Consider the following 27,597-nt stretch of genomic DNA (forward strand, 5'->3'; position numbering starts at 1 on the left):
AGGGCGCAGCTGTATCACACACAAAAACACACACACACATGCACGCGCACACACACACACGCACGCACGCACGCACGCACGCATGCGCACACACACACACAAAAAACTTAACTTAAAAAAAAACTTAACTTAAAAAAAAAACTTAAAAAGGAAAAATGCACACACACAAAAAACTTAACTTAAAAAAAAACTTAACTTAAAAAAAAACTTAACTTAAAAAAAACTTCAAAAGGAAAAACGCACACACACAAAAAACTTAACTTGAAAAAAAATCTTAACTTAAAAAAAAAACCTTAAAAAGGAAAAACGCACACACACAAAAAACTTAACTTAAAAAAAAACTTAACTTAAAAAAAACTTAAAGAAAAAACTTTTAAAAAAAAAACCTAAAAAAGAAACACGCACGCACGCACACATACACACACTAAAAAAATAACTTGAAAAAACATTTAATTTAAAAAAACTTAACTTAAAAAAAACCTTAAGTACGTAATTTATTCTAATTGTTGTTATTGCAATTTACGAGCTGCGTTCGCTTCCCGCGTTTGCGCGTCTTACTTGTAGTATTAGTATTATTATTATTGTTGTTGTTGTTGTTGTTGTTGTTGTTGTTGTTGTCATACAAGGTATGTATTATTGTTGCAATCATAAAATTTGCATGGAAATAACTGGATTCTTTGCACTTGGCACAAGGTCCTACATGTAATGATGAGGAGTATGGTCCTGGACGAGAAGGAGACATATCAGAAACAGCATGTGGTCCTGGCCAGGTTGGAAAAATAAGTTTCCAATGTCTCAGTGGACAATGGAAACTTCTGGAGGATAGTTGCATTGTAACAGAAATAGGAGAACTTCTGACTGAATCCCAGGTAAAAGAAGCCATTTTTATCTTTATAGGGAATACCACCACATGAAGGGGAATCACTTTCACCAGTGGTTCTCAAAATGGGCTTTGAGGACCCCCAGGCGTCCTCGAGGGCGTTCCAGGGGGTCCCCAGTGAAATTAGTTAATAAATCTGTTTAGCCACTATAACCCTATACACAGCGGATATTTGAAAATAGCTGATCTACAAGCTCACAACACGTTGGGATGTTACTTGTTGTGAAGTTATAAGTCAGCTACTTTCAAAAAAATAACTTTTTTAAAAATGTGGAATATTTGTTGAAATGGTTTAACAACAATTAGCTTGTATGAGGTCTTTGGTACAAGATATTTCCAGATGGGGCCCGGTCCACTAATTATTAATTTGGGGGTTCTTGACATTTGAGAACCACTGGTAACAGTACAGAACCACTGGTAACATAACAGAATGTTCTTGGTTGGTATCATGCAAATGCAATTGACATGTTTGATTCTTTTAGGATTTGGTTGCGGAGACAGTTCCAGACTTTGTGGGGAATCTAACTGAGGTGGCAGAAGCATATCAAACAGAAATTACTGGTTCGAGTGCAACCATATCTGCTATTATTGACATCCTGGGAAACATTGCAGATGTCGCCGTTGATGTCGATGAGAGTGTCATGACGGTAAGCGGTGGAAAGAAATCCCCATATAGGTTCAGGTTGCTATATGCCTCGCTGCCCTCGCCTTCAGCTCAAAAATATACATATCGTAAGCGTCACAGGAGAGCTTTATTATGTCACATTGTACTTTGCTTACAGTATTATGCAAGATTTTGTAGCTTAACAAGATAAACATGTTTCTAACCGTTTTGTCTGCAGAATATCCTGGGAATAGTGGATGTCATCATTGATGAAGCAGCGACAGAATCCTGGTCCATTTTAAACACCAACAAAACCCTCAATGTCAGCTCAAAGTTTCTAATTTCATTGGAAAGTATCACCGACGCCTTGGAAGGGGAGTTTAATATATCAACCGGCCTCATTCTGCTGGACAGAACAAGATTCAACAACTCGTACCAGGCGGACATGAACTCTAGTGTCACCCTCAACATTCTAAACACCAGTGCTACCAACCTCTTCATTACCACCATTGTCTTCCCCCTCAACAGCATCCTGCCTCCCAGGAATGCCAGCTTCAACGCCAGCAGCTTCAATACCACCAGCAACGAAACCAGCTATGAGAACACCATCAATGGCAAAGTTCTGATGGTCAAGCTGAACACCACGGTTGAAAATGTGATAATAACTTTTGACAAACAAAACACGTCGTTGACATTGAGCCCACAGTGCGTCTTCTGGAACTTCGCACTCTTTGAAAACCTCGGCGGATGGGACGACGAGGGGTGTGCTTTTGTGTCAGACATAAATGATACCGTCACCTGTAACTGCACCCACCTAACCTCCTTCACAATTCTTATGTCGATTGACATTCCCCCAGAAATTAAAGAGTTACTGGACATAATCTCGTACATTGGCGTAGGGATATCAATGGGATGCTTGGTCATTTGTCTCATCGTTGAGGGAGTCGTTTGGAAGGCCATGACCAGAAACAGCACCTCATACATGCGTCATGTTTGTATTGTGAACATTGCGGTGTCTCTGCTCATTGCAAACATCTGGTTCATCATTGGATCAGCAATTGCCGACAACGCCCTTGAAAATCCAGGGGAAGATTACAGAGTTCCAGTCGCTCCATGCCGCGCAGCAACATTTTTCATACACTTTTTCTACCTTGCCCTGTTCTTTTGGATGCTTGTGTCTGGCCTTCTCCTGTTTTACCGAACCATCATGGTCTTCTCCCAGATGTCTAAATCAACCATGCTGGCCATCGGTTTCTGTTTGGGCTACGGAGGCCCTTTAATTATAGCAGTCGTCACCATTGCCTCTACAGCGGGCAACAATGGCTACATCAGAGAATACAACGCTTGTTGGCTAAACTGGCACAAGACGAAAGCCCTACTTGCGTTCGTGATTCCTGCCTTGACCATTGTTTTTATAAACTTCATAATTCTAATCGTGGTCTTGTACAAAATGCTGAGAAGAGGTGTGGGGCAATCTGACCAGTCAGATGAAACGAATGCGATAGTTGTCGTCGCAAGATGCTTGGCCATTTTGACTCCTTTCTTTGGATTGACTTGGGGTCTGGGAGTGGGAACTATGACATCTCCAACAAATATTGGAATCCATATTGCCTTCGCATTCTTCAACTCATTACAGGTAATGCAAAAGCATATAGGCTAATAATTTTCCTACTTATATTGATCCCAAATGACTTGCCATGGGGTCTATTTTGAGGGGTCCTAGCCCCTCCTATGCGCAGCTTTGTTTGTGTGAATTTTAGCGATGATTTGATTGGCTGAGGATACATATTGCGGATAAAAAGTGAGCGCAAATTGTGATTGTCCGGAATGAGATGTATGATGATAAGAGCGCCCCTCACTTCACAGTTCACACAGGTGTGATTTGTCAGAAATGCCCCTGTTGTCCAGTTTCCCTCATCTCTATCACAGTCTCGTAAATCATGTTTTGGGGTGAGCGTTCAAAGTGACTGTACTGGCCAATCACAGTGCGTCTTTTCCGGGACTTGGCAAAACACATAACAGCATAACATCTGTGGGACAACCAAGGCATGGATGTTTGTAATGGCAGCTGATAACACATTCATGAAACAAGCAAAAACAAAAAAACACATTTGACCGCAACAAATTGCATAAAAGCAATATTACTTATTGCCTCCGCTCTATGCTATGAGGGCTGCTGTGGTCTGCTGGGGAAACTTCAATTCCGCAAAGTTATGGCAAGAGCTGTGACATTTTTAACCAAATAATTATTGGGCAAAAAAAGATCACAGACAAACATTTAGTTTTTTTTATTGGGCATGAATTTATAGGCCTACTATACATTACTATACTGATGTATACAACCATCAATAAAACACTTCTTTATTTATTTATTTCATTTAGGGTTTCTTCATTTTAGTGTTTGGGACACTGTTGGATTCAAAGGTATGTTGTAATATACAAATATAGAACATACACTAATGCAGATGCATACTAAACTATATTAAAATAAAACATTTGCTTTGTTTTAAAAAGTATGTATTTGGTTGTATAACATTCAAACACTCTGCCTACAGATCCGAGCTGCCTTATTAAGACATCTACCTGCAGGAAGTACAGGCACCGGCTCTAATCAAACAAGAGTAAGTGCATTTGAAAATCAGTAGTTTTTAATACCACAGTTAGTTCCACTAGCATCAGTTTGCCATTTGGCTTTTCTTTTGCAGTTTCCCCCCATTTTCTCCAATTTTTTTCGCTGGTGTGAAATTGGCCTACTGTGCACTGTCAACCAATAACAACCAGTAAGACGCCCTGAGGGCGAGAAGCGACCACGCTGGCGCTTTGCCATGGGGGGTCAGATCAACATATGGAATGAATTCTGTACTGGCCATATATGGAGCGTGTTTTGAGTGTACAGGCTTTGATGAGGACAGATCAACATATGGAATGTCAGAAAAGGCCAGCTCCATATATGGAGATCTAAGGGTGGCAGCGGTGTCTTGAATGTGCAGGGTTTGATGAGGTCTGGCCATATATGGAGCGTGTTTTGAGTGTACAAAAACACAGTCGCAATTAACACTTATTTGACTGTGTTGACCTCGAAATGGAGCAATCATTTTACCTTTGTCACTTAATCCTATTTAGAAAAATATATATGAATATGAATTGAAACATAAAAGCGATGCCATGTGGAATGCAGGTAGCCACGAGGCAAGAGTCTCCTACTCTCCTCCATTGAAAGAGTGCTTTCTTCTGTCACAAGTAAAATGCCAAGCTATTGCACCTCACACCAGATGGACTAAATTATAATTTGGTCACTTAGCTTCTAGACTTCCACAAGGACATACAAATTAATGTTGCTATGATAAGTTTGAGTGTTTCATTCTCCACTAGTAACCCTCCCCACCAAACAGGCACCCAGAACAACCAGTAGGAGGTGCTAGTGCACTGACAACTGTCAAGGACACAAGTGAAGCGCCTCTTTAATGGCTTGCATTGTGTGAACACATTCTTATAGTTACTGGTCCATGTTTTCCATACAGAGTACAAGTGGTGGTATTGCTTCCTCTGGATTAAACTTCTTCAGGAGAATACGCGGTGGAAGGCGAAGTAAGTTGCATCATGTTTAATAATAATAGATTCACTGATCTTTATCCTTTATGATGAATTCCTGTTCTGTCTATAGAAGTGTCTAGTTGTACGTCTCTAAATGTTTTGATGATTTGAACATGGTGGACCCTATTGGAAACAAGTGTAATGCTTAATTGGGTCGTCCACTCACAGTTAACAGCCTTTGTATTGAGTTTGTGCTTGAAATGTACTGTAATTCTGCAAACTGTTAATAAATTCTTCAATCAATCAATCAATCAATCTAACCAGCAGCGGTGGCTCAGGGGTAGAGTGGCCGGATGGAAACCGTGAGGTTGCCAGTTCGAACCCGGGCTCCCCCAGAGTTAGTGTCGAAGTGAGCAAGACACTGAACCCCTAATTGCTCCTGATGTGCTGGTTGGTGCCTTGCATGGTTTCCGTTGCCATCGGCGTATTCGGCGTATGAATGCGTGTGTGAATGGGTGAATGTAATACAATCTATGCAAAGTGGTGCTATATAAATGCACCATTTACGGGCCGTAGCCAAAAACACATTAATTTGGGGGTCCTTCATGACACAAAGAAGTTTGACAACCACTTATAGATATTTTGCAGATTGAATGAGCCATTTTACTAAAACATTTCTTGTTCTCCAGATATCTACCATGTGTCAGGAGCCAACAACACAAGCAGTTCTGTTCCGACGGAATCATTCATTAGTACCAACAATTAATGGAGTTTGTTAGCAATTGGCATGTCGATACTATTAATTAAAAGTGTATTTATTTGTTTTTTGTGTTTTGTTTAACGGTTAAAGCTCTATTATATAGCCTATTCCAATAGTAATCAATGGTGTATGTATGGTTTGTTCAGGAACATGTGTTTTCCCATTTCTCCAGTAAACACTAAACAGAAAATACAATTTCAGGTCGGGAAGGGATAGCCATTTTATCCAATCAGGAGAGAGAACACTACCATGATAATTTATCAGCTTTTATCACTTTTATAGTGATCCAGTTCCAATTTTGTCTCTTCTGTTATCTGTTTAATAAAGATGGGGAGAGCGAGAGCCTATATTCATTCATTGTCTTCAATTAGTGCAGAATGCTGCAGCGGCTGTGCAGCCCACCTTTTAATTGGCTCTCATTAATTTAGCTTCCCTTTAGCTTCCCTGCACCAACGATTGGGAGCCAATCTTCTTTAGAATTGATTTCAAAGTCCTTCTCATGTTATGCAAGGCTAGGTCTGGTCTCGCTATGGAGATGGCCATATATGGAGACGGCCATATATGGGCCGTCAACCATATATGGAGATGGCCGTATATGGAGCATCTACCATACAGTATATGGTGGTGTGACGTGTCACGAGGTGTGATGTGAATTTGTAAAAGGCATTGCTGTTGGTCCAATGCAGTTGCTTACCATGTCCTTGGTTTGCACCCCAGTCGTGCTCATGCAACAGATGTGGTCCAAGTGCGCTTAGTAGCCTACGGCCAGAGCCCCGAATCCCTAGACTTGCCATGCCAGAGATAGGTTTAAGAGCTCCATAAAGCTATATCTTGGAGATGTATGATTCCTATTGCCATAGGGGAGTATGCCACCAGATTGTGTGAACTTTGCCGAATAATATATTAATAATTCTGAATAATGTATTTTATTTGTATTTATTGGAAAGAATAATCTATTTTGTTATGTCAACAAAATGCATACAATGTAATTAAACAGCTTCAAGGTCTCTGTTGTCCAATTACTGTCTGACAGTGTCCAGACATAGGCCTATAGCCTATCCTAACAATCCACTCTTATGACAATGACATGCAGGACTCAGGAGTAGCTTAGTAGGCCTACAGTATAAAACAATACAATTGGTATTAAAAGTGGTAAAGACATGGACCATAGCCATAGGCCTATAGTGTAGTGAATTTTTGAGTGTATGGTGTGCTGTGCTTCTGCAGTGACGCCGTTTTCCATTATAAATAAATAATTCCAAATTAAAATTCCATGAATAAAGATAATAGGCAATTTGTAACCGTAAATGTGAATAACATTAGATAATTGTATGTATCCTCCTAACTTCTTCAAAAAAGGCACTTTTGCACGTATTTATTTATTTTATGAAAAAAGGTTTATGAGAAATGTGATTAGCCAAGCAAGGTAACCGCAGTCACCAGAGCCAGAGTGTAGAGTGGGAGAGTAGCGACACGCTTTATAGTTCCAAACATTGCTTCTATGGCTGGAACTATCCTTTTATTACTCTATCCATGGAACTATCCCATTGAGATAGAATGAGCACTTCCGCATTCCATTGTTACAATGGGAGTCAACCAGGAATCAACACTAGTGTCGCCACTCTCTTAGTATTACTCTGACCAGAGCTAGCCGTCCGTATGAGCCACGAGAAGAACTTTTATTGTTGTAACACCGAGAGAGCATTTCAAGCCGGATGTTTCGTGGTGCTGAACTTAGCGCTTCATTGGCATAATAACAAACAGACGAAGCGCAAGAAGCGACGCGCACGACAACCACCATCAGCATGGTGGCTTTTTGTAGCGTTTAAGGTCAACGCTCGTATATGTTTAGATAATGTTTCGCATAAGAAGACGCGTGCGGTAGTGATATGTACTAGTGTTAAGGAGATAGTTAAAGCAGAAAACCTCACGAATATAGAATAGATCCGACCAGACCACCACGCTAGTTCATGTGACAGCTCGCTGCTTTGGTGTTGATGATAAACGGTTGGTAAACGTCTCCTATAAACGACTTTACTTAACACGTTACATTATACAACATGTCACAGCTTACTGTCATCTATAAGTCGGGCAATTGACCAAGTACGAATAGTTAACTCCATTTGAAGACGTATATTTCCATTTCTTTTTTTTAATATTAAAACCTGCCAGTTTGTATTATTTTCGCCTGGTTTGTCGTGGTGGTTGTGAAGAAGCGTGATGACCTCGTCGTTGGGTAGGAGTGGTTTGATAGGACTGGCTGTGTCGGCCACCGCTGGCCTCGGTTTGATAGCGTACATCATCTACAAAGAGGTCACGAGGAGGAGATCCCAGAGACCTCTTCTGCTGCTGCTGGAGAGCAGAACCAGCAGCAGCCATCGTGATGCGGCCAGTCCAGTAGCTCCTCGGCTGTTTGACAGCACCGATGATGATGATGATCATGGGCCAATAGCTCTGCTGCAGGAGACCCTGGATGCTCAAGGTAGGGTCGACGCACGACCACTGGTCTGTGCGTGCGTGTGTGTGTGTGTGTGTGTGTGTGTGTGTGTGTGTGTGTGTAAAATAGCCACCAAGCTGGTCTTAAGTCAGAAAATATGCAAATGTATTAGTGCTCATGATGACCATGAGAGATAGGGAAGATGCCCAGAGGATGATGATGAAGAAATCCAGGATCCACTAGTGATCTTCTACCCAATGTCATCTTTCACATAACTTCATAATTGTATAATTTTGTAATGTGCCATGTAAGAAGCTTGTTTTTAGTTGGTTATTCATTTGATCATTGTTTGCCAACTGTCGGTTTACTGTCATTGTTTATGTAAAATCTAAGTAAAAGTGTCCTGTAAGTCCATATGGGCTGGGCTTCCTTGGAAGCATGACACTTAAATAAAGAACAATCAATAAATCAAACCATGAGAGAGTGGTGTGCCACCTATCACCTATTTATTCAACCTCCTGATATCGTACAATATGAATATGGTAAAGGCCTCACCCTGCACTAATCAAATGTTAAACATCTTATACAACTATAACTAAAAAATACATTGCGTGGATGCACCTGGGATGTATCTTCAGTGATGTTTCCTGAGGTCAACGGGGTTTCGGGTCTTCCAACATCATACCCCTCACTCAGGCGACCCAGCCGGGGTTGATCAAATCCCGACTTACGTCCCAGTAGCTACCCTCGATCAGTCCATCAGGGAATGAGCAAGGCCACACAATCCGTTGCTCCGGAACTACTCTGCCGGGACTGGGAGAACCAAAATCTGGCGCGTGGAAGGACTAGGCTCTGTGGGTTGACTCCTGTCCGGGCCCCTCCTACGTCTCACCAGGTCCACTCCTGCTCTCACCAGGCCCAGGACCTGTGCGTTGCACCAGACTCCCAGCACCAGGCACTCCATTCAGGAGTGGTGGATTATAATGGCCCTCCTAAAGGCCTAAAATATACACATGCATATAGCCCTGTTCAATCTGACTCTGCTGACTGTGGATTCATAAGAGCAAAAGAGTCTTTTACACTTGACAAGTCCCAAATGTTTAGTAACAAGATTGATCACCATATTACGTGGATTTCCCTGTTAACCAAATTACCCAATCCCTTACATACGTTTAACTGTGAAAAGTAGAAAGAAGTGAGAAAAGTTGATTATTGTCAACTTCATGTATTGTAAAATAGGAGACTAAATCAGTTTAAGTCCCACACATACTCTGGTTTTAGGTGATAACCTACTCACCTAAACAGTGAGTATGTGTTGGGTTGGGTGAGTCGCTTATCACCTTCAGTGACCCTATGTTATGTTTTCCCAACCATCGTGGTGTGTAGATGCATAGTCCAGTTTTAGTTAATAAATATACCTACCACCACCCCTGACTGTCAACACTGCAACTAACCCACACCCTATCCCACCAAAACCACCACCTCTTCCTCTCCTGCTTGATCCTTACTCCACCTTCCCCAACCCCGTTGTGTCCTCCAGAGGCGGAGGCCCAGCAGCAGGCGATGGCAGCGGTGGAGGCAGTGGTACAGGGCCTGTCCCCAGAGCAGCAGCTGGAGTTGAGGAACCAGCTAGACCAGGTGCTGAGCTGCGTGTCCGAATTGCGCACCGAGGTGGCCGAGCTGAGGGGTGGCCTACAGGATATCGCCTCGCAGATCATCCAAGATGTCAAGTCAGTTGTACCCCAAACCACGTCGTTTAGCCACTTGAACCCCAGAATCCCAATAGCCGATCTACAAGCCGGGTGCTGATCAATGCATTTGTGAACTTGTAGATCTGCTATCTTTTTTTTTTTTTTTTTTTTGGCTTTCGCCTTTATTTTATATTTTTTTATGGAGGGACAGACAGTAGGCTGACAGGAAATGGGGATAGAGATGGGGGAGTGACATGCAGTAAAGGCCGTCGGGATCGGGAGTCGAACCCGCGGCACACTGCCAGACTGGATTACCAGCCAAGGTGCCTGGACCGCTGAGCCACGGCCCAGGCCTAGATCTGCTATTTTTGAGGGGCTCTAGCCCCTCCTATGCCCAGCTTTATGTGTCTGTGTGTTTGTACCACGGAAAGGATTTGATTGGCTGAGCACGGAATGTGATGTATGATAATAAGAGCGACCCTCACCTTCACACAAATGTGATTTTCTTTTATATGACAACTTTTGACCATTTGGACAATTTTCAAGGTGCCTGGACCATTGAGCTATGGCCCAGGCCAAGGATGGCATTTTGAAGGAGATTAAAAGGTTGTCTTTGCATTTGACATTGTAGTGAGAGTAGCAGGGTTGGTTGGCGTTGGAAGGGTGGGGCCCTGTGGCAAAGGTCTTCTAGAAGTAGAAATCCCTGTCAGCAGGTAAAAGGAGGAGTTTTATGCACCAACCACGTCGGAGACTGGAGTTTGCCTTTTGGCTTGGCCGGGTGCATCAACTAATGGCCCCTACACACTGTAGGAGTTTTAAAGTTGTCGGCGAGTCATCAGATCGTTATGCATTTCACACTGTAGGAGTCTTTAAAAAAAATCGTCTGTTTATATCGTTGTGGCTTTCACACTAAACGATCGGTCGCCGACTAGGCAGCACACACTGCAAGAGTTCACCAAGATGCGATCCAGACCCGATACATATAGGCTACATCATTTGTTTTTTATTCCAATTCATTTTGACATCTCACGCACGTGCAGTATACCGTGATACAAGCGCAAGACCGACACAGGACGCTGCTCTCTCTCTCTCTCTCTCTCTCTCTCTCTCTCTCTCTCTCTCTCTCTCTCTCTGCGTGCACGCCACACACACAGGAATAGTCAGGCTACACAGGGCGAAATGTTTGTGATAGCCTACATGCGCTATAGCGAGACAGAACGTTAAATCTTGATTTTCATTAAATAACTCTGTCTCTCTCCACACACACACGTCCGACACATTAAAATTACCACCGCTGAAGTGCCCTTGAACAAGGCATTGAACCACTACGATGAAATGTGTTCTATGAGCAGGGCCTGGCTGGAAACAAGTTCTTGAGCTTAGCCCAGATACCCTGGGTAAATATAGATTTCATTTCATTTCATTTCATTTCATTTCACACACACACACACACACACACACACACACACACACACAGCGCACAAGGTCTAAAAGTTTGCTCTGCACTGTTGATTCCGATGCGCTTTTATCAACATTATTCAAGTGAAATGCGTGATTGAAATGACTATTTAACAGCAACATTGGGCTAATATAGGCTATAGCTTGCATGTACGGCAGGGATTTACCCAAGGAATAAAGGTTAGCCTATATATATTATCATTGATCATCTATCGATACAGTCGACAGACAGACTGACAGACAGATAGTGGTAATCCTAAATGTAACCTCAGTAAAACTATGCCTAATCCTAAAAAAATTGGGGCGAGCCTTCCGGTTACCCTGGTAGCGGGTAGAGACTGCTACAGCTGTCTGGTTGACTAGCTGGGTCAGCTTGTTTTTATCGCTGCCTGGGAAGTTCCCATACCAAGAAACAATGTTAAAAGTGAGAACATGTTCAACTGTCTGGCACGTCTTGTACTTTTCTGGTCATCCTAACCCTCCCCATGCCAGCAGCGGAGGTGAGCAGGGGCAGGGACCATGTAATGTACATATGTGATTGTTCAAGGGGTATAAATTGACAGATTGACTGAACAGGCAATTTATTTTTCAAGGGTCAACCATCTGGTTTTTTACCATGCATTTTTACTTTTGTGTTCAGGAAAGGTGTGGAGGACAGCCAGCGTGCACGCCGACGTCGTCACATCCACAGGGGCCGTGCTGACTCGCAGAGCTCCAGTTCTGTTTACTTCACTGCCAGCCAGGGCAATGCCAGCATGTATGAAGGGGAGACCAGTGAAGGAGGGTAGGTGTCTGCGATTTACATTCAGTACCACAGTACTACTACATACAGAATGTTCAAGGAAAACATTAGTACTGTAGGTCTGAATAGCATGTGTGGCAGCATAATACAATCTTACTATGGATTTGACGAATATAGAAGTCAAGACCTTGATCATTCCTCAGGACTCTCAAATTGAATTCTTGGCCTCATTTCTAATGGGCTTCAAAGAAGGGCTTGGGGATTGAGGGATTATTTCCTAGCCAAACAGTGGTTATTTGGCACCTTGTGTTGCTAATACTGGTTCCCAGTATTACTCAGAGTAATGAATTTCATTTTTAAGGCAAGTCATTATCATCCGCAAAACTATTTTTGATAAATGGAATTATCAATCAAAATGTAAAATTGGCTGATGCGTGATGCCGTCTATATTATGTATTCTTTCTATCATTCATTTTGTATTTATTAGATAGGAGAGTGTAGAGAGACGGGCAACCAAGCGTAGAAAGAGGAGAGACAAGTCAAGACAAGACCAGGAGTTAGATTCGAACTTGGGTCCAAGGAGCATATGGCCTGTGCATTTAACTAAACTGGCTGAGTCACAAGTTGTTGGGCTCCATGGAATAAATGGAAGTTAATATATAACCATAATAATAATATATTTGAGAAAGTGGTAAATCTGTACATGATCCACACATTGTGTACCTTGACTGACGGTGTGATGAGCATGTACAGTACAGTTGTAATATCCATTTGTAATATCCCAGGTACTCCACAGCCTATGCAGAATCCGACTACACGGACCGTGACACGGACAGGGAGGAGGGGGGCGAGAGAGAGCCGGAACAGGAGTCTGAGAACGAGGAGGATGAGGACGACGAGGAGGAGAAGAGTTGCGCCACCATTCTCACCCTGCGCCAGGACGACTCGCAGGATGACGAAGTGGAGGAAGAAGAGGGGGAACATAAAGAGGAGAGGCTGGAGGTGGTGGCTGAAGTTCCCAGCGGGGAGCTGGCTCTGCTGTTGGCACAGAGTGACATCCTCCACACGGGCGATGCCACCCTCAAAGCGGAGGGCTTCCGACTGCTGATTGCCCACAGAGCACAGGTGAGCGAGAGGGAGAGGTCTGTGAACATCCTAAGCTGATCTACAAGCTCATAACGAGCTTGTAGGTCTGCTATTTCTTAAAATTCGTGAAAATGCGGCACAAAACTCTTTCAATATAAATTCTTTCAGAGCGCATGTTTTTAACTCAAATGTTCCTGGAACAACGTATTTTCAGATGGGGGTCGGCGGCCAATTACATATAATTGTTGGGGTCCTTGACATGAAATATTGAGCACCACTGATATAGAAACATGGGTATTTCAGAAAACTGTTGTACTGCCGAAACGTTGGTTTTTACTCTGCATCCTAATAAATAATCGGCTCTTTGGCTATCAGTGTGTGCAGCCACTCTTTTGTCTTTTTAAGACTTAACTCTTTAGATGTTTCTGCCGTGAGCTGGCACCACTACTAAGACTTGGTGTGCGTTTAGCATCCTCCTGCACAGTATTTCAGAAAACTGTCAGGATTTTTGAATTTCGACGTCAGGCCTAATTGGGTTAAAGGAGGTGCTGTTGTATCAATTGCTTTGGGAATTTTATTGGTTGAAAATTAGACTCCAATGCAGGGTGGATTATCCACTTGCATATTCAAAATGTAGAACATGACAGATGTAAATGGTCACATGACCATAGATCAGGGGTGGGCAACTGGTGGCCCGGGGGCCACATGCGGCCCCCACCTTCACTTAATGCGGCCCTCAGGTTAAAGTCAGAATTCTGATATAATATTGGTTTCAGCTGATTACAATTCCACAACATGCAAACATGACCCGCTTTAATTACTTCAGTCTATATTAGTAGCTCAATGCTTCAACACAAGTATAATTAAAGGCAAAAATAGCCGATCTACAAGCTCAAAACGCGTCGCAGCGCGACAGCTTGTAGATTGGCTATTTTTGCGACGACCGTAATATATGGCCCTAGGGAATGAGTGTTGAAATATAGTGGCCCTCTCCATTGTCAAAGTTGCCCACCGCTGCCATAGATAAATGGTTTTCTATATTTGCTTATCTTCATTTGTCTGTGGATGAGACTATAAATGTTCTTTCCCCTGTTGCCATGACATCACATTCACAGTACGGAGACAGTCGAGAGTTTCTATGGCGACTGGCACGGGCATACAGTGACATGTTCGAATCGACAGAGGACAAGCAGGAGAAGAAATCCTTTGCCGAACAGGGTAATGTACTTATACACAGGTAGTTTATATCGTTGCCGTCAGGCATAAACCTTTTAACTTTTTGTGGGGTTTTTTTCTCCATAAATGAATGCCCTACTCGATCATACTACAGCGTCCCACAAAAGCTTCAAAGGTAGCCTCCACGTTTCGAGCTTTGCCGTTTATGAATTTGAATCCTGAAAAGTAACGGTTCTGTACAAATGCAACTTGAAATTCCCAATTGTGTATAGTTAGATGATCAAAGAGTGCTTCTCCAGGTGCTGTGCCAAGTTGAAACCATAGGTTGAAACATCAGCTGTGTGAAATTAACATTGTTGGAAAATTGCATGATTTGATATTATCCCAACCATTGGGTTAATAGTTAATACCGACTGTCATTATATCTTTAGCTTTAACTTCTTACAGGCCGCGAGGAGGCTGAGATTGCACTAAAGAAGAATGGCCTGAACGCTGAATGCCACAAATGGTAGGATGCTGAAATGAACCCTTTGAATCTCCGTACCTGTTAACCTACCTGTTCATTTTTAACCATGTTAACTTAATGTAACAATGTGTGTTGTCTTCAACAAACTTTTCGATGTGAATTTATTTCCATTTAAACTCTGTCCAGGTTTGCAGTACTAGCAGGTCTCACCTCCCAGTATGACAGCATGCATGGCAAACTGAAGAGCGGTCACATACTCAAGGTCAGTGGTGAAAGGTAACTTAAGTACATTTAATGTGCTCTTTTTGACACATTTTGAAAACGTGGAATACAGGACTTTTCTACGTTGTGGTTTTTTGTCGTCTAAACCACAGTGGGCTACGGTGGTCAATGACAATTCTACAATTAAGCACCAACCCCTACCACACTAGCCATTTCTGGGGATAGCCCTGAAATATCAGTGTTAATCGCACTCCAGAGCAGTGTCTGCAAACCCAGGGGACGACCTAGAGAGATATCCCACTTCAAATATGGTAGAGTGACCAATCCCTTAGCTATGGGCCTTAAACTCGCTTGGCTCAGGGCTAAGTTCAGTGTGAAAGAATAGGGTTTCATCACACTCCTTCATCTATCTCCAATAGAGCCACCTGACTTCCCCTGACTTCAGTATGCAGTTCAGCTTCCCATCACTAGAGGGCACCATAGGATTAGATTACATACTATTACAGGCTCTCTTTTAGTTTCTTTATTGAGCCTGACAACAGACCTTGTGTTCTGTTAATGGTTAATGTGGTTAAACGCTAACGTGACATGGATGCGTTCCAGGTCTCAATGGGTTAAACAAGCTTATTATTATATTTGATCTCAGTGGAACCTCATTCAATAAAATGACAATAATTTTAAAAAGATCACACATTTTAGTTTTTTGTACGATATTTTAAGAGTTGTTTGTTGTAGTTAATGTGCTGGTATTCTTGTTCTCTGTAGGAGCATTTAGACCGCGCAATAGCCATTAAAGATGATGACCCTCTGTGTTTCTTCCTGCTTGGGCGATGGTGCTATGAGGTGAGCCAAGGAAACTGCTGACATAACTAATCCTTGAGTTGTTTTCAAGGAGCAAAGCTAATCTCTCCTCATTGTCATGCCTTCACCAATTTCACAAGTTACTTTTGTCATACATGGTGTACTTAACCCATTTTGGGCGGGAACCCCTTTTGGTGTTTTAAACATTGTTATAATTTAGCTATTGAAAAATAGCAGATCTACAAGCTCATAGCGCGCCCACCGAGTGGCGCGCTACGAGCTTGTAGGTCTGCTATTTTTGAAAAATCAGAAAACTGTCAGGATGTAGAAGATTTTTAGAATCTGATCTCAGGTCAAAATGGTCTGTTTCTGCAACATATTTTGGTTCAAGACATGGATGAATGATAGACACTTGTGTGTTGTGCATCTAGGTAGCTACCCTAGGATGGCTGGAGAAGAAAGCAGCTGCTGCCCTGTACGAGAGCCCCCCCTCCTCTACTCTACATGACGCCCTGGAGAACTTTCTCAAGGTGCTCATCTACACTTGTGCTCAATTTGTACAGCAACGTATAATTCACTTCAGGCTTTAAACGAGAATTCCATTCTAGAAGGCTTTCTTACCTTTATTTGTAGTTGTTACGTCCCCACCAAAGAGGTCCAGGTGTTATTTTGTGCAAAAGTGCATTATTGGCTATTTCCCCTAATATAAGCCCTCAATGGGGGTTGGGTTTTTGTGCAATTTTGCTTATTTCCATCGAAATAAGTAGTAAAGTGTGCCGCTTGGGATACTATTTACATTATGAAGAGAGGATATGTACAAAATAAATTGATTTTTGAGCGATGGAAATAGCCCCATTCAATTCAATTCAATTCATTGAGGGCTTATGGTAGGGGAAATGTTGCACAAAATAACACCTGGACCTCTTTGGTGGGGATGTAACAAATACAAATAAAGGTAAGAAAGCCTTCTAGCATGGAATTCTCCTTTAAGGCTTACAGTAATACCTGAGGCGGCAGAACATTAAAACATTGCTCTTCTCTTGATGTTTCATCATACATCATCTTCATTTTCAGGCAGAGGAACTTGACCCAGGTTTATCCAAGAGAGTGAGACTTTATATTGCTAAGGTAAATTAAAGATTGAATAAAAACAAGTAAAATTGTTGCCTCAATGTTTTCTTTCAAAGTAGTGTTCAATGTGCTGTTCTTTGGCTTTTTTCTTTAGTGTCACATGGAGCTAGGAAATATCTCTGAGGCAAAGAATTGGACCATGTTGGCTTTGAAGATGTCCAATTCCACTAATGATGTAAGGCTGTAATTCTATTCCTATTTTAGGCAGCACAATATTGTCATTGCGTGTAGTATATTTCAGAACATGATACATTTTCCATAATACAGGACAGTTAAAGGAATACATTTGTATTCATGCTTGATTCTGTCTTTGTTCCCCTAGGACGACAACACTGCTAAGTTGGAGATGGAGCTCGGGGCCTTAATTGACAAAGCAGCAGACTAGTGGCCTACATTCATGATGACTCTGGTAGTCCAGCCAGACTGCCTGCCAGTGGATGGAATGTGATGCTTTAAAAGCATCACTTTTAAAAACACTGCACTAATCACACCTCCCTCTGTGGTCAGAGGACATTGATATCAGTCACTGTGAAATGACATATGGAGTGAGTTTGTGGAAGAAGTTCTATATTTATTTATTGCATTGTGTGTTTGGAAGCTACAGCTGCTGACCATATTCTAACTTGATTTCTGTTAAAGGTATATTCAGTGATTTGACTTAATTTAAATATCACTTATTTTTTTCTGGATAATCCTCCCTACTATAGTGTGCTAACCATATAAGGAGTTCATCCCTCTCCCCAGTGAGCCCCTGGGGTCGAAAAACCCTATTTTCAGTTTTGGTGGCAAAGCCTACATCCAATCAGGATGAGTGGGGGCACATGCTGTTGGCCTGTTGCACTTCCCCCCACTGTAGAGCGTGTGCATGTGCACATTTTGTTACCGGGGCGGACTGGGTGGTTTTCCAAATAACCCAAATCACTGAATGCTCCTTTAACATGACCATATTGTGGTGGCACATCGCTTTTCTTCTTCCAATACTGTATTCTTAGTGTCGAGTCCATTATGCTTGCTCTTGACCAAACGTGTACTTTGTAATGTCATTTCAGCTCATTTTCCTGCATTAGTTGCACAGATATAGATGTAGTGATGCACTGTGGTGGAATTGTCAGATTGTATATAATTTAAATTCATTCCAAGATAATATAATCGTTGGTGTTGCACAGTATTTTGAAGTTTCAAATGTGTATTGCCTTCATAACCTAATTGCATTGCTAAAGATCTTCCATGTTTCCTTGAGCTTTTGACCGTGGAGGATGTCTCTGTTCCTATGCATTCTAATTACCGGTAAAGTGATACATGATTGCTTTATAACCCACAGTAATTTAGATGGTACGTTCCGTTTTTGAAGCATTGTCGTGAGATTGCATGTACGTCTTAAATTGATGTCATGCTTTAAAATTGTTTTTCTTTTAAATCATTCCTTATTTCTAGGGTTCCTTAAGTCTATCATGAGCATTGCAGTGAACTCTTAAAACTGACATGAAAAGCATCAATAAAGATGTGTGTGAAGTCTTGTTACGTGGCATTCAAAAAAGCAATTAATTACCCTAATAAAACAGATTTATTACTTAGTATTATACATTGCCAATATGCACAAAGTGGGAGGGGGGCCTAAAATAGAAACAAAGGGAAAAAACAAAGTTAATCTTTAAAGTTCTATTACCAAGTCAATTTGACTAGGGTCACCTGTTCTTGATTTTCTTTCTACACATTCTTTACTGAAAATAACAGATGTACAAGTTCATCACATTTAACGTGTTGTGAATTTATGGATATGCTAATCCCCTAGCATTCCTATTTCCCCAGAATAGGAATTGCTAGGGTTAAAGAGGTACAGCAAAAATATCAAAGGGAAAATGTCATCTTTAAAGTTATCACATTTATAAAATAAAATAATCTTCCAACCACTTTGAGTGACTGCGTGCAGTTAAGCACACAGCACAACTGCAACGTCCCATTGCTGTGCTCCAAGCCAAATGGCTTTATCTTCACTCCCTTTCTTGTGGCTGGATTAGTTGTGTTACTCAAACCACAAAATCGGATACAACTCAAGTGTCATGGCCTTCATCCTCCCATGTCTCTCGGCCATTATGTTAGAGCATTGCTTGTGTGAGCATGTCACACTTTTATAACAGTAGTTCAAGCGACAGGAAATGTGAGCACGGTGTTGGCCAACGACCGGCTCGCTTGCTTCCCGGCACGGAGCCTTCTCAGTCCTTGGCGTCTCCAACTCCATCCGCGTTGATGGCAAACATGGCTTCAGACTCGGGGAGGCACGGCGAGTCGTAGATTTTGCAGATTCTCGTCTCTCCTCTGCCCTTCCTCAAGTACAGTCTGAAATGAGTAAAGTTTTTAAACATGATTTTAAGTCTTAAGCTCTCAGGAAACAATGGTTTGTAATAAAGATGATTAGATGCATTGAAAAGGTGAATGCAAAGGGTTTCTTAATATACTGTAAGATTAGTTAATCACAGTTAATTAATGTGATCATTCAAAACTTTTTCACTTTACATAAAATGTGTCACTACAATGTATGGTTCTCACACGTTCATGTTCGGCCAATATGGAGTTTGCCTTTCGCCCATCCCCTTACCACCCAAGGCCGGAATTTACAAGGTTAGCAGGGGTGTTAAACTGGTGGCCCACTAATCAAATAGGACAAATAAACCCTTGATTCAGTGTAATGGATTAAACAATCCATTTGCCATGCAGTCAGTCAAAGACTTAACAGTCACTAGACATTACCAATCCAACAGAGGTGACTCACCTTGTGGTTGAGGCGTGTGCCATAATGTTGCCCCCGATCGGTTTCTTTGGATCTGCAGAGAACATGGCCGCCCCATCCACCTGGGCCACAACCTGATTGGTGATCACTACAGCAACGCCAAACTGACATGTTGTAGGTAAGAGAAGAAAGGAATGCATTAGGAGACCCCTCATAAAAAACAACTCGCTCTTAAAATAATGTTATCACCGTTGAGATTCAGTCACTTACCTCGTCTGCGAGCCTGAGCAGCATCCGTAGAAAGCGGCCCAGATGACACTGCCTCGCCGCCAGCTCTCCTCTGCCAGTGTAGTCTGTTCTGTACAACGCCATAGCACTGTCCACTATCAGCAGAGCATACCTATGACCACAGAGCGAGAGCACATTGTGTTTGAGCCTACAATCATGTAGTCAGTAGTGTATATTCTGTTCCGTCTAAACGTAACGTAAGGTGCTGATGTCAGTACTATGTACCGGTACCATACCATTTATATTCAATGTACTGTATATTTCAAGCAAGACATCCATCTGAGGTACTGTAGGTGGATGTAAGCTAATAGAGTATATAAAGAGTATATAAACATACCTCGCCCTGTCAAACTACCAGAATTTGCCTGGTGGGTGATGGTAAATGACCCACTCAAACGGGCTGTGAGACTGACCTGGATTCAGCCATCATGGCAGAGGCTTGGTACAGCAGCTGTGTCTGGTGGTCTGTGTTGAAGGCTCTGGCATACGCCACGTTGTCCAGAACATCACTGCCTACCAGCCCATACCTGTTGATGAATGGAAAATAAGTCTACTGATCTTAACCAATGTTACATAGCGCTAGCAATCATTTGTGCCATTTGTTACATGATGATTTCATCCCGACTTCTGAGGGGCAGAATAGGGAAAAGGAGACTCACCTCTCTGCCACAGCCAGAAGTCTCTCAGGTCTAAAGGTCCCCTCTGTGTCAATGTACATGGCTTTACCTTCTCCACCACCCTGATCAATAGGCAACTGTGGAGAGGAGACAGATTGGAAATTAATCAATGTTATCTTCCAACATTTACTGTTAAGAGTCAGGGTTCACTAAAACAACAGTAACAAACCAAAACCACTAATCCCTGTATATATCACCTTTAAACTTGTGATGAGACAAATTAAGTGAAGTTGAAGTAGCTGACCTGACAGGTGACGGCGAGGGTGTGGCACAGCTGGGTTTTCCCCGTCCTGAACTCCCCAAACATCTCTGTGATGGAGCCCGTCTCAATGCCCCCTTGAGTTAAAAGTGACAGAGAAAACGCATAATCATGAAATAGTTTTATTTTTTTTCCTACTCATAGAAATAGTTTAGGGGGTAGACAGACTACCCACTTCTCTGTGTAAAAGAGTACAGACCTTGCAGTAGCTTGTCCAGTTCTTTGGAGCCTGTGGAGATCTGGATGATTTCTGCTCTCCTCTGATGGAACTCTGTTGCTGTGGTAAAACCCATTGGTACTTGTTTAGCAGCCTCAGCCTGTAAAATAAATAGATGTGACAGAATGTTTATTTGACCTCACAGTCTGTTAAGCTGCATTGCTTAAGCCCTCCACAGGGACCGTTGAGTTTCTGTCCTACTAGTTAGTTTCTGTCCTACTAGATAACTGCATTCACCAGGTCTAACCACCAACAGTAGGACAGCAACCAATGATTATCGTCTTATGATTCATATGTCAATTAAATGTATGCAATTAATGTGGACCATGAAATGATGGTAAAATTATGTAAAACTACAAAATTATGATGATCTAGTGATCTAAACCATTAAAACCTAATCTTTAAATATTATTTACCCAGCAGTCAAAAGCATAGTAATTTTCCTACTCATTAATCATTTTACTGTTACCACCTGACAACCAGAGATAAATAACGTATATTCTGTCAGTATAATCCAAACTAACAACCAACAATTTACTGAGAAGCATTCAGTATGTGATGATGATCACCAACCAAAATTTTGTCCGCTTTGGCCTCGCTGATGCCTTTAATGTTGAGCAGTTCTTTTTTAGGGGTGTACGCCACTGCCTCAATTGTGTGAAAGCCTGCTTCCCCCAGCTTCTTGATGTCACTGGCACTGACGCCATATTGCTGTGTGAAAAAAGACATTTCAAATGAGTGACATACTGTACTAAAAATCACACCCGTGTGAACTGAGTGGTGTAAGGTCTTATATAGACTGTCTGACGTAATGAAATCATGTCTGACGTAATTAAATCACACCCGGGTGAACAGGGTGAACATAGCAACCATGCTCATTTTTTCTGCACAGACTAACAAAGCCAGTTGTAGGAGTATGAAATCACACCCGGGTGAACAGGGTGAACATAGCAACCATGCTAATTTTTTCTGCACAAAAAAGCCAGTTGTAGGAGTGGTTTACACCACTCAAAAAGAAGGGTGGAGAGAATGACTGAATGCTATACAATAAAAACGGTGCCCTGGATTCACACCAATTTCCAGAAAGAGAAAGAAAATAAGAGGGGAAGCTAAAGGGGGAAAAAAAATCTAACAAAAGGTAACTAAATTACATTCAGTATACACATAGAATATCCAGGTAACAGGTACGGTCGCCCCTTTTCCATCTCGCCCCACTACTCTACCTATCTGTAAATAACAAACATAATTCATGTTGGTGATTATATAAAAAAGGTATTATCATATTAATTTATCATTGTTAAGTTCACTCTGTATATCATAATAGCATGATGATGCCATTACAAAACATGGGCTACATGGAAGAAATGTTTAAAAAACGAAATTAACTGCTAGAAAGTCCTAAATTAACTTAATTAAGCCGTCACTGTATCTGTGTGTCATGTTATTCTTTCTTAAGTATAGAGATCAACTACTATACAATCAAATATACAAGATAATTTCAGATTTCTGAAAGGGAGGGAAATACTAAATTAACTGTTAACTACATAAAAACATTTCACGGGGGCAAGTTGGTAAAGAGGCGAGTCGTTTGGTATTCCATGTCCATCCGGTACAGTATGTACATGAGGTTAGACTGGATATAAAAGGTGCATAAAGACAGCACCAGGTATATACTGTACATAATAGACATTAAGGTGCAAAAGGAATATCAGCGTACATGAGATTAAGATGACACTGAGGGTTATAATGTTATTCTTTCAGCCTCACATTTGAATATGTGGATAGATAGTTAGATACAGGTCATACTTCTGTTTTCACAACCACCTGCATAAATAACCACAGTAGCCAGGATGCCGAACGTGATATATGCAACAAGAAGCTTCATCCCCCACGAGGAGGAGTTTTAAAAACTATATGTCATCAAATATGGTAAATAGGAGGCAATGGAAATGGCAATACCTCCAGTCTGCTCAGAGGCTGTGGTCCAAAGTGCTCCTCCTCTTCTGCCTCAACCCTGGCCTCGCTTAACATCGCCATGGTCTGAGAAGAAAGTAAGGAACACATCAGGTTCCATAAATAAGTCAGAGATGGTGGTTACCAGAGTAATGTAGTAAGAGAGTGGTGACACGCTTTGATCTCGCCGCAAAGCAGGTGCCTATGGGCGATAGTTCCAAACATTGCTCCTATGGCTGTAACTATTCCATTGAGATAGAATGAGCACTTCCGCATTCCATTGTTACAATGAGAGTCAACGGGAGTGTCATTACTCTCTTACTAGATTACTCTGGTGGTTACACAAGCTCATTAGAATTCATGTCAGCCTCTGCTAAATTAACCACGTAAACACTAGGGTCCATATTCTGGAGTTATCATTCTGCAAACATCGCAGGTCTGTAAGATCATAATGTGTCACATTGCGATGTGTTGCGAGTTGGTGAGGGTGATTTGGTGTACTACGGACCAGAGCTACAGTCTGTAACAAGCCACTTTTTTCAGACATGCACTAGTGTATAGCCTAATGGACGTTTTTGCAAGAGTTCAAACGGAGGGGCTGTATCATACATACTTTTGATTGATTGATTTTGATTGAAAAATGTATTAACAGTTTGCAGAATTACAGTACATTTCAAGCACAAACTCAATACAAAGGCTGTTAACTTAGCTCCTTTCGGAACCCTACGTTAAAGTTTCTGACATTTTGATGACTTTTGGGGTCCAAAGGAGCTCAACCCGGGGGGTCCGGAGACGGGCTAGCTGTGGCCGTGACCGTCTCTTATGTCATTACATATAGTGTAATAGTATGTAAGTATCATATCATGTATTGAACTGAAAGCAACATTCCACTGAGTCAGTAAGCTAGTAGTTTAGCATCACTGTTGTCATTAGCATTCTGGAAAAAACAAGCTGTGTGATCAAAGAGTAAAGACGTTGTTGCAACTTGCAACGGACACTACGTGCCGTGGCACTACTACGTCATAACCAAGACAACATGGGGGAAGACATGCACACATACAGCGGATTTAAATACACATTAAATACAACTATGTATTTACCTACTTCTATCTTCTTCACGGTGCGAGAGCGAAAACAAAACTCCCGCCCGCTTCGTCTTCTTCTTCTTCTTTTTGTTGTTTTACGGCAGTTGGCAACCAGTTTATGGTGCATTCCGCGTCGTCTTTGTTGATCGAGAACGTAATGACGCAATCCCCTTGCCCGTCTTTTTGATTGGTTGCGCTCCGTCCACGTCCCCCCCCCGCAGCAGGGTCCACGCATAGAGTATATATATAATTTGGCGCGAAGCTCCGCCCCCCCAGCTATTCATGTCAGTGGAAGTTGCTCAGTGGCGTTTTGAAGCACCCGGAAGACTGCCGGAAGTCCCTCCCAGGACCTCAACTTTGAGGTCCTGAGTGACGTAGGGCAACCGAGCGCTCAACGTTAAAGCCCAGCTGCACAGGGTTTCCCGGTCATGAATCCACGGGTCCGCCTGTAGTCCCTCCTCCTACCACTAGGACCCAGAGCTTCAACGTTGGAAAGCCTGCCTGCCCCCTTGGGTCCACGTACAGTGCAGCAGTGGTTTTACTTAAGTAAAAGTATCAATACTGCAAATGTAGAAAAGTGTGGAATTCAAAATGTACTTGAGTAAAAGTACAAAAGTAGCCTATTTGTATCAAAATGTATGTACTCTGATTGATTGAAAGATGTATTAACAGATTGGAGAATTACAGTACAAAGGTCAAGTAGACAAATTCTACATACTGTGAAATAAACATTTCAACAAAATGTGTCAAAAGAATATGTCACACCCCCCCGCCCCTTATTTTGGTCTTGTTGCTTATTTCTCTCTCAAGCTGGCAACGCGTCACTGATGCATCAGCAGCCAATCAGAGCACACAGCGCATGATTTAAAACAGACAAGCCGCCGCCTGTGTTTTGTGTTAGCAGCAGCGTCTTCGAGAGTTTGTTGTTCATCTTGTAACAACATCTCCTCAGACTCCTCCGCTCCGTAGCCCACTGTCCGTACCTCCGTTTATTATTTCAGATTATATATAGCAACTGTTAATCTGTTTATGATGGCGGAGGAATCGGCTGTAAAGGTCTGCATCCGTGTCCGTCCTCTCATTGAAAGGTACGTTTTTAACCAACATTAACAAACCGACTAACTGTACACTATAACAACTCTTAAAGTATTGCCAGCGCTAGCTGCTTTCAGCGTTTAATGGGAACTATTAAGTAGTAAAGTACACCTTTTACTTTTCACACAACAACTTAAACTGTGCCAAAGTGATTATTGTAAGTTTATTTGATGGTCAAGTTAGCTAGTGGCTAGCATGCTAGCATTAGCCTTTATTCAAGACTCCTCCACGTTGGTTCAGTAAACTGACCAAAAGTCTTGAACTCTTGATTAAATATTTATTTAGACTGCAGTGTGACAGCACGATGTACGGTCGGACATTAGCCCGTCTCCGGACCCCCCGGGTTGAGCTCCTTTGGACATAAAGTCATCAAAATGTCAGAAAGGTCGGACATATGAGCTAAAATGATCCTGCAGCGACTAGTTTCCATTGTGGTATGTATGTATAGAGTTTAAACTCTACGAGTCTAAATGTTGGGCTACACTTGTCTTAGCCCTGAAACTAGCCCGTCTCCGGACCCCCCGGGTTGAGCTCCTTGGACCCCTACCCCGTATCAAAATGTCAGAAACTTTAACGTAGGGTTCCCAAAGGAGCTACCCTGAAACTTGACTGACATACGAGCGTGATGTGAACCATATATCACTTAGCCTAATATTTAGACTCTTAGATGTATTTTTCGATTCTGACGTAAAGTCTAAATCTTAGGCTAGATATCACTCTAACATTACTTGACAGAACGTGATGTATACAATAAAAGACAAATGGACCTTTTAATCAATAAGGACCTATTTAGGTAGATGTAGAAGTGTTGGGAAGGAAGTGTGGGTGTAGCCCAACTCGGAATGCTGTCTAAATGCTAGACTGTCCTGAGAACAGTGGTTCAACCGTTGCCAAACATGTCAGACTAGGATCTCCAAATGCATGTGCAGGGCTTGACATTAAGGCTTGTCCGCTTGTCCGGGACAAGTAATACATCTTTCCGGACAAGTGCATTACATTTTTACTTGTCCGTTGGACAAGTGACTCTTGGTTTCACTTTTTCTGTGACACTCCTAGCAGCCAACACTATTGTCTGGCATTCCTAATCACCATTCCAATATTGTTAATAGCCCTAATGTCTGCGATCCTTCATACATTACATGTATTTCAAATGCACAGCCATAGATCTGTCCTATCCACGCACGCTTAGCAGACTGACCACCTATGCATTAAACTTGTAGCACTGCATGTGTACTCGCCCAATAATTAATTCATAAGACTTGGAGTCCGATATCATTGTCTAGTTTCATATCCATTTGAAAGTTCTGGCAGAAAATGTGTGTTAAGTAAACTATCACCACTTTTCCACAAGGAAAAGCTGGACTGAAAATAGGAACTTCCTTTGGGAACAGTCAATGTTTGGGAAGCACAAACGTATGGGGCACACAATTGGCAGGTGTGTTGGGGTGGGGTAATTGATCACACCACCTATTTTGTGTGCCCCATACTCCTAAAGGAAATTTTGATGTGTTCAGTCCTGCACTCATTCCAGGCCCTCCCTCGCGGGAGAGAATGTCATCCGTATGCAGCTTGTGGAAAAGTGGAGATATTTTACTAAATACACGTTTTCTGCCAGAACTTAAATTGAATATGACGGTCAGTCTGCTAACCTTGCGAGGATAGGACCGATCTATGACTGTATTTGGAATATATGATTAAATTTATGTAAGATCAGACATTCTAGGGCTATTAACTGAGATAATTAATTTGTGAAATCAATTAGATGATCCATGCTTGGATGCCCCGCCCCATACATTCTATTGACTCTACACTATCTAGCCCTATCTGCATGGCAATAACCAATATATGTTGGTTTAACCCATTTTGAACTGAGATCAGATTCTGTCTTCTACATCCTGACAGTTTTCTGAAAAAGCTATGTTTCTATGTCAGTCGTTCGATTTTTCAAAAATAGCAGATCTACAAGCTCATAGCGCGCCACCGAGTGGCACGCTACGAGCTTGTAGATCTGCTATTTTTCAATAGCTAAAGCTTAACATAATGCTAACACCAAGAGGGGTTCCCGCTCAAAATGGGATAAGGGTGAGAGACAGACACCATCCTACCACACTGGATTTGTTATAAAGAATACAAATATACATGCATACGCATGTTAAATGTATATCCGCCTTCTGACATTTATCTTACCATTCCCACAAGAATATATACAGAAGAACATGGCATATTTTGGACATGGTTCTAATGGTGGTTAATTCATTTTGAAGCTGTGATTAATCTGATTAAAATGTGTCATAATTTGACAGCCCT

The 27,597-nt window shown here is 41.9% G+C and overlaps 4 protein-coding genes across 5 annotated transcripts in view; 3 read left to right on the forward strand and 1 right to left on the reverse strand.

Moving 5' to 3' along the window:
* Nucleotides 1–1,521: 1,521 nt before the first annotated feature.
* Nucleotides 1,522–6,583, forward strand: LOC306940586 (adhesion G-protein coupled receptor F1-like; the record flags this gene model as incomplete). The annotated part of the gene is made up of 6 exons (XM_079525683.1): nucleotides 1,522–1,527; nucleotides 1,723–3,120; nucleotides 3,867–3,908; nucleotides 4,040–4,105; nucleotides 5,006–5,072; nucleotides 6,465–6,583. The coding sequence occupies 6 exons, from the start codon at nucleotides 1,522–1,524 to the stop codon at nucleotides 6,581–6,583; spliced, it is 1,698 nt and encodes a 565-aa protein (XP_079381809.1).
* Nucleotides 6,584–7,484: 901 nt separating this feature from the next.
* Nucleotides 7,485–18,153, forward strand: rmdn3 (regulator of microtubule dynamics 3). Its single transcript, XM_079526682.1, has 12 exons — nucleotides 7,485–8,260; nucleotides 9,756–9,945; nucleotides 12,005–12,148; nucleotides 12,892–13,231; nucleotides 14,308–14,410; nucleotides 14,816–14,876; nucleotides 15,021–15,096; nucleotides 15,822–15,899; nucleotides 16,289–16,387; nucleotides 16,932–16,985; nucleotides 17,083–17,163; nucleotides 17,311–18,153. Exons 1-12 carry the CDS (start codon nucleotides 7,999–8,001, stop codon nucleotides 17,371–17,373), a joined length of 1,551 nt encoding a protein of 516 aa, XP_079382808.1. The 5' UTR covers nucleotides 7,485–7,998; the 3' UTR covers nucleotides 17,374–18,153.
* Nucleotides 18,154–18,533: 380 nt separating this feature from the next.
* rad51 (RAD51 recombinase) lies at nucleotides 18,534–24,331 on the reverse strand. 2 transcript variants are annotated; one of them, XM_079526683.1, is made up of 10 exons: nucleotides 24,215–24,331; nucleotides 23,117–23,197; nucleotides 21,731–21,868; nucleotides 21,140–21,257; nucleotides 20,926–21,017; nucleotides 20,664–20,758; nucleotides 20,418–20,531; nucleotides 19,987–20,116; nucleotides 19,759–19,880; nucleotides 18,534–19,325 (listed from the first exon to the last, which is right to left on the reverse strand). In XM_079526683.1, exons 1-10 carry the CDS (start codon nucleotides 24,320–24,322, stop codon nucleotides 19,202–19,204), a joined length of 1,122 nt encoding a protein of 373 aa, XP_079382809.1. In that variant the 5' UTR covers nucleotides 24,323–24,331; the 3' UTR covers nucleotides 18,534–19,201. The 2 variants fall into 2 exon arrangements, with proteins under 2 accessions (XP_079382809.1, XP_079382810.1); XM_079526684.1 differs by having other exon boundaries at nucleotides 24,211–24,304.
* A 774-nt stretch (nucleotides 24,332–25,105) lies between these two features.
* The window catches only part of cenpe (centromere protein E), a 30,066-nt gene continuing 27,574 nt past the window's right edge, over nucleotides 25,106–27,597 (forward strand). The window contains exon 1 of the mRNA XM_079525684.1: nucleotides 25,106–25,283. Coding sequence (XP_079381810.1) covers nucleotides 25,225–25,283 — 59 coding nt within the window. The 5' untranslated portion in view covers nucleotides 25,106–25,224. The remainder of the gene's footprint in view (nucleotides 25,284–27,597) is intronic.

Source organism: Electrona antarctica (assembly GCF_951216825.1).
Source record: "Electrona antarctica genome assembly, chromosome: 17".
In the NCBI taxonomy this organism is placed as follows: domain Eukaryota; kingdom Metazoa; phylum Chordata; class Actinopteri; order Myctophiformes; family Myctophidae; genus Electrona; species Electrona antarctica.